The 11,077-nt window shown below is 31.6% G+C and overlaps 1 protein-coding gene across 1 annotated transcript in view; it reads right to left on the bottom strand.

Moving 5' to 3' along the window:
• The window catches only part of LOC127098162 (ubiquitin C-terminal hydrolase 12), a 32,702-nt gene extending 23,628 nt beyond the window's left edge, over positions 1-9,074 (bottom strand). The window contains exons 1-11 of the mRNA XM_051036671.1: positions 8,785-9,074; positions 8,505-8,586; positions 8,019-8,178; positions 7,751-7,908; positions 4,650-4,915; positions 4,354-4,572; positions 4,116-4,224; positions 3,914-4,029; positions 3,702-3,800; positions 2,833-2,942; positions 502-576 (exon numbers count right to left, since the gene is read on the bottom strand). Of these exons, the coding sequence (XP_050892628.1) occupies positions 502-576; positions 2,833-2,942; positions 3,702-3,800; positions 3,914-4,029; positions 4,116-4,224; positions 4,354-4,572; positions 4,650-4,915; positions 7,751-7,908; positions 8,019-8,178; positions 8,505-8,586; positions 8,785-8,814 (1,424 nt within the window). The 5' untranslated portion in view covers positions 8,815-9,074. The remainder of the gene's footprint in view (positions 1-501; positions 577-2,832; positions 2,943-3,701; positions 3,801-3,913; positions 4,030-4,115; positions 4,225-4,353; positions 4,573-4,649; positions 4,916-7,750; positions 7,909-8,018; positions 8,179-8,504; positions 8,587-8,784) is intronic.
• Positions 9,075-11,077: the final 2,003 nt, after the last annotated feature.

Raw genomic sequence — 11,077 nt, forward strand, 5'->3', positions numbered from 1 at the left:
GTATTAAGATTCACCGCCCCACAGCAGTTTATGTAAATACATCAAATTGTCAATTCAGGCTACAAGGATAGTCATTAGCATTGCAGCACTATGTACAGAAACCATAAACATAAATGATGAAACTTTTGCCACCTAATCTAGATAAAAGACAGTTTTTCGCAATATTATTTCAAGTAACAGTAGAAACGGATATGGAATTCTGTGAACTAAGTCAATTTGATAAGAGTAAAACCAGTCATTTTAAAATGGATATCAACAATAGAGTGACGCTATACCACTATGGCATAGCAAAATTTGGACCAACTGCTACTATTCTGCTATTATTCTGTGATATGCTATTTAGTACAAATAATCTCATTAAAAAATAAAAAGTGCAGAGCAGTTATAATCTCAAAAATATAGGTTTCATGGGGGAAAAAAAATAAAGTGCACAATAGTTATAAAATGATGAGTACGAAAAAAGTTGTCACTATTTAAAAGATTCCGTAAACTGGTACATACCACTGATTTGAAAGAGTCGGACGTATATATGCATAGTAGTGACCACCATGAACTCCACCGCTGTGAACCAAAACACTGCAAACAAATAATTCAGAAAGGTCCGCCCGGAAATAGACTCGAAAACAACAAAAAGCTATTAGTTACTGCAAGATATTGTAAGAAAAATTTAAAAATTACTCATTATACTCATGTCCTACAATAAGTAGATTCAGTTTTGGTCATCAACAAATAGGCCAACTATAAAGTTATTCAATGCAAAATTCAACCAAGTGTCTACGTAGCCTCAAGCTTCAATTAGTGTCAGCAAAGCCCACAGGAGGCACTATCAACCTTTTACACACCCTCATTCCATCACTACAAATATATTTCATGACTAGTCACAGATGACTAATATATACAATCCTGATTTTTTTTTCTATTACTTCATGAGCACATTGTATTTGGCTATTCCTTATTGCCTTATTTGGATTGGTGAAATAGGTCGAAGTACCATAGAAATCCATGATACCCAGTCCAATTAAGAACCAACTATCGCAAAACTTATGTTCTTGGTTGAAGATGGATGAAGGCTTATCTCTTAATACACCCCCTCACTCAAACCTTTTAAGCTAAAAAAGCACAAACAATGTACTAATCAATTTTCACTATATGCTGGTTCAAGGTTAATTTAGAAGAATGGAAGAAGCAACTATTGAAACCCAAATAAAATTGCCATGGAGGCTCCAATACCAGGTAAGGAACCAACTATCCCAAAAGATTATGCCATCAAGTAAGGGTACAAGAATGGTTTTTATCACATCTCGAAATTCTAAACAAATCCATTAATTAATATGTCATCAGTGTAATCTATAAAGACCATGTCAAAAGTCATCATGCAGATGCCAACAATAATGATGAAAGACCATTTTTCTTAAGACTATGAGTTGTAGGGTTGAGTGGGTATCGGCCACGGCAGAGCCATGGCGAATATTGGTGGCAGGTTTTTGGCTCTCTGCATCGATAAGACTGGGCTGAGTTATATTCTAAGATGGTATCAAATCTTATCCCAGAAGTCCTTGGATCGTAACCAGACTTTGATGTCATGTTAGTTAGAAATCTACATTCATAGATGTTGAGACAAAGAAATCTCAACTGAGTTTCTCTACTTTTCTGTTTTTGTATTAACTGGTTGCTAATTACAAGGGGCGTAGTCCATTCATAGACTCACAAGACTAACTAAATCTGTTAGTTTCCTAGATTTTAGGGATTAGTTATGCTTAGCAAGTATACTGTGCAGCTAGTGCACAGTAGTTACAGTACAGTAGTACCAAGGTTCTAGAACTTACTAAAGTCGGTTCTTTTAATAGGATTAGTTAGACAGTATGTCAATAAATAGGAGAACAAAAAGGTTAGAGAATATCTTTCGAATATTGTAATTGTGAATAATAAAATTGTGAAGGGGAAACCCTTGAGGAGAGATTGTTATTGGAATCCACTTCTTGAGTTCCTAACAATTGGTCCAACCAATCACTATGACGCCAAGCGCCATGTAAAATTGTATGATCTCCATATAGAAATTGCTAGATAAACAGAGACAGATTTTACAGAAGATGCATGCAAATCTCAGCAAAATTTCTGACATGGATCAAATCAAGAACATGATTTTGGAGATCCAAAATGGCGAGAAAACTCAAGAAACAGAAGCGTCTTCATTCATTGAGGAAAGCACTTTGACCAACAGCTTATGGGGAGACAATGAAGAGGACAAAGACGCACCACCATGTTCTTGGATCAAGAAGGTGGAGACAACGGAGAAGAAACAAGGGCATCGAAACTGAAACAAAGGCGTTGAGGTGCAGAATTTATGACAGCGGCAAGGAGGAGAGCTGTGTGTATGTGAGTCAGACCACCGCAATCAAAACCGCGACGTTGATTTGCACATGAAGGACAATGGGATGCACGTGGTGACCGATCTGCAGATCTTGATGGCGTGTGCTGTCTTTCAAAATCAAAAAATGAACTTGAACTCTACTATAATGAACTAATCATTTGATTTAGGCAATACTAGTTTAAATAGGTTTGAAAATAAGAGAATACAAAAAGAGTAGGATAGGAATGTTCTGAATTTCACACATTATTACTAGACAGAGAGTGCATAATCACTTTCAGCATACTTCCTGTTCAAGGACAAAACTTTCATCACTCATTCCAATTTTCTACCTACCCATTTTCCCCCAATTCAAAAAAGCATTATAAAGAAAGATGTTTGCATAGATACATAACAGACTCATCAAATCAAACAGAACAAGGATGCCCTTATATTCAAGATCTACCAGGTGAATTCTCCAATACCTGTGAAGTGTATACAGGTTGCGAATACTTCTGTCTGCATCAGGAGATAGATATTTGCCATTATCCCTATCAAGATCTAGTTGCAAGGGGAACTCATAGCGGTCATTGATCTGTTTGAAATCAAGTTAATGGCCATTACAGTTACAGGTATCAAAGAGTAAAAGATTATTAATGCATTACAACAAAAACAACAACAACAACAAAACCTTATCCCGCTAAGTGGGGTAGGCTAAATGGATCAACATTCGCCATAATGTTTTATCCAAGACCCTGCTTCTTTCCAAATCGTTAATCTCGAGGTCTTTCTTAATAATTTCTCTTATAATTTTTCTAGGTCTTCCTCTACCTTTAGTTTATTAATGCATTACTAAACTAAAAATAAAATATAAAAAGTCACTCATTTTATTCACTTCCAATGGCACAACAATAACCAAAGTAATAAAACACTGACGCAAAACAACAACTACATTGTTTCTATTAATTGATACAATTTTAAACAAATAACCAGACAATTATTCCAAAAATAAGGTGGGGAAAAAGCCCCAAAGTAGGAGACGATGTTTAGTGAGAAGCAAATATTACAGGGTCAAAATCACAGAACCTCAAAAATGGATATTTACTATTGGAACTTTAAAGATTGGATGCAAATCATGTGTTAAATAATATGCGAACTAATAAAAACTGCATTAAAACCAGCAGGGAAAAAAAGTATAAAAGGATAACTATAACGCGCAAAGGAGGAGAAGCAAAACATAATTGGTGAGTGAAGACTTCCTTTCCTATTGCACTAAAATTTAAATACTGAGAAAAAATCGAACAAGAATATTAAAGGTGAAGGGTTTTTGCTGATTATTGAATCTAATACCAACCTTAACCATAGTGTCTCGCACAAAATCATACTCGAACCGTTTTAACTGAAGCTGAAGAACCGGTGGAAAATCAATGAACAATACACCCTTCTTTGCTTCCTAGAAGTGTAATCACAAACATGATGTAAAAAAAACATTCAAAAATATGAAGAAAAAAGTAGGTAATGAAGTTTATCCTAATATCCAAAAGCATGTATGGTTATAGATTTTACCTGTAAACCATACTGCTCTGCATGATACTTGTTATCACCCTCAAGTTTTTCCACTTCCACATACTTATCGAAAGAAGCATACACATCAGTACAGCCTTTGACATCCAGCTGAAGATCTGCAATCAAATAGTCAAAATTCAAAAGGTCCCAGAATAGAAGGGTAATGTGAAAATAATGGTATCCTAAAGCAAAAAATATCTACCATAAAATGATTCTTTTCGTGTTGATTTATAATCCACATTGATGCATTCAATATAGTTCATATGGTGGCCTTCAAACAACTGCTGTATAGTGCCTTCAACAACAGTTCCCTGGGAATGAAGTGGAAGCCTCAATAAATAATCTTCCAGACATGATACACAAGTATCTAGAGTAAAATCTAATTTATTTACCTACAAAGTAACTATAAGAAGCTACCAATACCATTATAAAACCTTTACCTTCATTTTATCTTCTAGCTTTTCACAAAGAACCCTATTAAGTTCTTGGACATCATGCTGCATGAATGAATCATATGTATCCCATCCAAAAGATTTTGTTAACTCTTTTGTTGATACGCTGCTGTCATTATACTGCAACTTGTAAAACAAACTCTGTAATGCCAGAGGGATGCTCCCAGATGGCATATCATTTTCGGTTGTGGGCATATGGTACACAGCCTGAACAAACAGTTTTAATTATAAAGGCACATCCTTTTTTGGAAAAAACATTAAAAAGTTATATGCCACCAACTAACCTTTCTGAAATAAGGGATGTGATACAATGTCTGAAGAAGAGAATTCATGTAACAAGTAGCTCCTTGGTTTTTCAAACCGACACAACCAGTTTCTTTTTTTGAGTCATGTGCCCAGTAATCAAGATCTTTGCGCACATTCACATCAGCCTCAAGTATGCATCTGTCGTCCACAATATAGCCCCTACCAGGATCATACAACTCAGAAAGAGGCATGAAATTAGTGAAACCCCAATCACTTTCACGTGCATTGAACTGGTGCTGTGTTTCTGCAATACCAAAAAGCTCAAGTTTATTACTCTCTATAAAATTATCTATAAAAGAGAAGATTAGAGCTACAAACAATAGACAAAAAACATGGGGATATATATATATATATATATATATATATATATATATATATATATATATATATATCCAACCAACGTCTCAAATATCAGACAGGAAAATTCAGTAAAGAAACAATGAGCAGAGATCCAAAGACAGGACAGATATGCAAGGAAAAGTGAAACAAGATTTTAATTCATTAGTTTCTCAAAAGATAAAGATCTTGAAACGCATTTTTAGTTGATGTGTCATGTGTGTAAACCACACAACAGAGCTATGTTATATAGACACTCTTAGATTGTGGTTAGGTCTAACTCAACCTTACAAAACCGACTTGTAAAGTGAGGATTGCCACCACAAACATATGTTCATGTCATATATTGTTTGATGTGGTACTCTCAACAGACATGAAGCAAAGGTAGCAAATATTTAGTCATCCTAACTACCATAATCACATGATATGATATCTATTTTACAGTCTTCTAACAATTTCCCTTAAGCTGGAGCATACAGAACATATGCACCAGGCTTGCTAGATATTGAACTTGTGTGAGAATCTCTCCAAGACATAATTAAAAAAAATACGCCAATAAATAATTCAAACTAACAAAACTAATGGTGATGTCCTCATATAAAAAAATCTCCAATGAAATGATAATCAATCCAAGAGCGCTTTGCCTACTCATGCAATATTGGATTTGAGGCAATATACAAAGCATACTAATAGTCAAAAATGAGTGTCATCTATATTACTTATGCAAAATTCACTTGCTAAAATAACAGATTTAGCTAGACAAGCTCACAAGTAGTCAATGTCACGGCTTGATATTCTACTTGAACTGAAGTCAACTTCGCAATGCAATGCAACAACATTTTGTTTCTTACGTTTCTATGAAGTAATGCTATCCCCAATGAAACTAAAACGGAAATGGCAAGCTCAATTTCTAAGACGGGTCAATTACAAAGGGAAAAAACAGTATAAGCATGTAAAGTCCTCAGAAAATATATTCCATATCTGAATAGTATCTAATACCTTGGAAAAATAACCATCACTACTGGAAATAAATTCATGCTCCAAACAAAACATAGCCTAGAAAACTAAGAGTGTGTTCAAATAGAGGGGAACTTTAATGCTATTTTTCTATTCTCAACAATGTCTTTTGCTCATCATGACGGTCTACTACCTGAATCAAATGGCACCATTAATATTCTATCAAGAGCCATGTCTGATGAATGATCATATAAATCCAAAGGATCTGTATTGGTTTCACCTATGGTTTTCTGTAGTCTATTTTTGTTTGTTTTCATTTTCATTATCAAAAATGATTTGTCATTTCTAGATCTTCCAACTATAGAAAACATATATTTGTGCTGGAAATAGAAAATGATTGAAACTAATGAATCCAAGTAGTCTTAGAATTCATAGTCATAGGCAGAGTAGTCAATCCCGGATAGCGGCGGGGAGCAGCAAACCCCAAAAATGGGATAGCGTATAGCGGTATAGCAGCTTTTTAATAATTTTTGGACAAGTATAGATAAATAATACAATAAGCATAAACATACATTTACTGTAAAATTAAACAAATACTCAAAATTCATAAAACATTCATGTGTCGAAACACAAACCTTAATTAAAAAAAAAACCTCAAAAAGCCACAAGTCTTAATCAAAACACTTTATCTAGCATCAAGATGTCTTGATCAAAATATTATATGAGCAAAAAACTATATATGATGATGCCATGAGACAAAAAACAAAAGAAAAAGAAACAGAATAAAAAGTAGGAATGCTATTAACAAATATCTTCATGGTTTCAAACGAAAAATCAGCAAAACAGGTTCTGGTGCTAAATGCTAGGGCAATAGATGATCCTCCACAAGACAACAATGGGTTCTTACTGGATAGTGAGTATAAGGAGTATCGCAAGTTAAAGGTTACTTCCACTACTGCTGTCTCATCCTCATTTCTCCAATCTGGTAATTCCTCAATTTGTTTTCCTCAATCATTGTTTTTTGGATCTTAGAATTGGATCCAAATACTTCAGATTATATTGCACGTAATCCTACCCTTTTCTTGAACTTATCACCAACAAAAACTCCTTATTTCATAACCCTTGTAAAAGGTTTGAAAGTTAAAGTCATTAAGCATTGGTCAAACATCTCCGTGCCCTTCCTTAAATTTGGACTCTGCCCTCAATCATAGCAATTATTATAATTAGTGGAGACCTAGTCATGCCAGTTCAATTTAGGTTTTTATTAGTTTGAAATTTTGATCAATCACTTCTCAAGATGAACTTGGATCATTTCTAATTTCCCCTACCTCGATCGAATAAGATATCCTCCATATGATCTACTAAATTTACTACATAACCAATTGGTCTCCTCCACACATGCCCAAACCACATAAGTCAAGATTCAACTATCTTTTCTACAATAGGTGTTACCGAACTTAATCTAATCTTATTTCAACTAGTAGTTTATCTAGTATTTCAACTCTAAATAACCTAGTGCCATAATAAATCAATTTCAAAAGAAAAATGCCAGTCAAAGCAATACTTTTAGACACCAAAATGCCAAGACTCTCTCCCCCTTTATTGTGTGGTCTGCAACAAATTTCCCCCTAAATTTTCAGTGTCCACAAAGTTACAAAAAACCTATTAAGTTTCTCATACATTTAACAACCCACAAAAGAGAGTGGATTCAATTCTAATGCCATTTAAATACAACATAACAAAGAGATAAGTAGGTCTCAACGAACATCAGTTGCAGAAAAAATACCTTTTCTGATGGTATATTTACTGTGAACTTGATTAACCACTGATAAGCTGAACTGTGCAAATCTAGTCCAACCAAAAGGCATTGAAGATGAATCTGCAACATCTATATACATTGACAGATGTTCAGCATTGTTCCCCTTCGGAAAGATCAGTATCCGCCTGCTCGTTTCAATCAATATCAGTAAAAACAAAATGTTTGTAGCCTCGTGATACACAAAAATATTGAAGATTACACACTGATTTACAGGGCCAGAAATAAACAGACATACCATTTATAGCCCCCGACAGTGAAAACGTCAGAATAATGTTTCTTCTGAAGCCTTGAAAAATTGTCAATAGCCCAGGTGAATCTCCCAGATGGCGGATCTTCTACTGCCATAGCATCCACTGTAGTTGTGTTTTCTGCACTTGTGTTTTCTGGTTGGACCACTGCCAAATACAAAAAGGACCAAAATCAAAACACAACAATGAAAATAAGTCTAACCATTGCACAGTTACATATCCTCCTCAATTACAATAAAACAAATTTAAACCATCAAAACCACTACAAATTCTCTTGAATTAAATTAACCCCGAATCGTTACACCTATTCATCCACTGAGCTCTACGATAACAAAACATAACAATGAATTTAAAGAAAATAGAACTTTCCAAATTCAATGATATAAAAACATTCTAAACACTCATCAAGAAACTTCGCCGACGACAACAAGCATTGCATTAGTTCGACAATAAAAACTGAAAAACCAAATTACCTTCCATAGGTTGGGGACCTTCAACAACAGCCTCTTCAGAGTGAGGAACCAGCATCTCAGAGTCCTCTTCCATATTCTGTTGCTGCAAAAACAACACATAAGAATCAGATCCGGTAATCTAAAACCCTAGTAATCATCCAACAGAAAACATCAACAACAAAAAAAAAAGAAGATCGCGAGAGAAAAATGTGAAAACGACGAAATACAAAAATCTATTCAGAAATCAAAATTGAAGCAGAAATAGAACGAATAGAAGCGCGATAACAGAAATTGTGATTACATCTAATGGCGGAGTCGTCGTCATGTTCATCGACGAGGCGAGTGAGAGTGAAGGATGTTGCTGCGATTGAAGAATTGAAGGAAGAGAGTGATCAAGAGAAAATAGGGTTGGAGAACGATCCAAATCGCGAGAGATGAATGTAGAGAGTGAAGAGAAGAAGTGAAGAATGTGAAGAAATCGTAGCCAAAGATGGTTTTGGTGAGTAAAAGAGGGGCTGCTTCAGCTTCGGCTTAGTACGGAAAAGGATATTGCGGGTATTTGGTAAAAATATTGGCATTCATCACTTTTTCTCAATAAAATAAACATGTTTTACGTTTATTTTTAATATTGAGTTATGTAAATTAAAACAAACTAATAAATAAAATGGAGAAATATATTACCGGTATGTTTCAAATGAATTGAATTTAAATTTTGAATTGAGTTTGACATGAATTTTTTAAAAAAATTTATTCATTTCGTTATAAATTTATGAATAATTTGATTAGATATAAATTCAGAATAATTCGATTCGATTCGTTAATTTTTGTTTCACGAACTTAAAGGATACTTTTAAAATCTATATTTTATATATATTTAATATGTTAAATTAATATTTTTTATAAAAAGCTATTAAAAAAATAAAAGTTATAAGAATCTAAATTAATTAAAAAAATTCCAAAATTAACATATAAGATATATGCTACAAATTTTTAAAAATCATTACTTATTAAAGACATACGATTTTTTATTTAAATATATTTTTATATGATATAGATTTTTCTTAGAAGATATATTTTCAAGTCAAAAGAAATTTAGAATATATTTGATTTCTTTTAATTTAAAGAAACTAAGAAGATATTGTTTTAATTAAGAAATATATGTTGACTTTTAAATTATTTTTTAAAAAACTATAATTTATATGATTTTAACTGTATTATATAAATACTTTAAAAAATATTTTGCCCACTTAAAAATATAAATTATCAATTAAAATTGTTAGATTAAAAGAAAATATAAGACTAAGCTTTGGATTACATCTTAAAATCTAAAAACAATGTAATTTTTCTCCTATATAATTGAGTTGATTATCTAACGAGTCAAATTATGTATAGTTCAAGTTCAGCTCAATTAGTTAACGAATTTAGTTTTTTTATTTATAATCTCATTTGATTCATGAACTTATTTTAACAATTTAATTATCAAATTCTGAATTATTTTCGAGTTGGTTCGATTCATTATCAATCTTATTTAGCACATTAGAACAATTGTAACTAATAAAATTTAATCATGATTTTGTCAAAAAATATTAAAATAATTACTGTGAAAAAATAAAATAATTACTATCAAAAAAGAAAAAGAAAAAATAATTAAAAAATAACTCATATGATAATAATAATATTAAATTTGATTCTTGAATAAAAATTAACAAGTGGACAAAAACTTTGTTGTTTGAAGATAAGAAAAAGTACGAAGATAATCTAATAAGAATGAATTATATAATGATATAAGTGATAATAATTTTGATCAAGGTTAATTATATAACAATATGAATTATAATAATTTGAATATTTTAACCTCAAATTTCAATAAAATCTTTAAAAGTTTGAGAAATATTGTTAAGATAATTAATTTAAGTTTATTCATAAACAAGTGAATAAGGTTGCATGAAAAAAATTATTTAAAAAATAACCCATTTAGGGCTTATTTTATTTGATTTTATAAATTTGCTTTTTAATTTTAAAATTTATAAATTAAAAAAATTAAATTCAATAAAAACAAAAGACAAAATTGGGATCAAACCAAACTTAATAAAGCTTACAAACAAAAAACAATAAAAAGACTAAAAATTATGAAAAAATATAGTCCATTTTTATTAATGATAAATTTATAATATTGTACAACTTTAAAACACATTTAAAAAAAATTGTTAAATATATTTTCTTTGATTTATTTTTATCAAAACTATTCTATAAAAATAATTTACAAAATAGTTTTTAAAAATTAAATTCTAAAACTAATTCAAACAATTGCTTATTCTCTAATCACCTACCTCTTAAACTCACTTTAAAATCACTTTTTTAATATAATTTTACTGATTTTTAAATTAAAAATTAATATAAAACTTGTTTAAAAGAATGAAGCAAACTTTTATTTACCTTTCATTGTTAACCAACTTATATATCTTATATTTTCTTCCTTTCTTTTTTTTATGTTTGGTGAATACGATAAAAGACATGATGGTAATCAAATCATTAAATGTTAACATAAAACTTGTTCAGAAATGAAGCAAGCTTTTTTTACCTTTTATTTTTAA

This window comes from Lathyrus oleraceus, chromosome 6 (genome assembly GCF_024323335.1).
Source record: "Lathyrus oleraceus cultivar Zhongwan6 chromosome 6, CAAS_Psat_ZW6_1.0, whole genome shotgun sequence".
Classification (NCBI taxonomy): domain Eukaryota; kingdom Viridiplantae; phylum Streptophyta; class Magnoliopsida; order Fabales; family Fabaceae; genus Lathyrus; species Lathyrus oleraceus.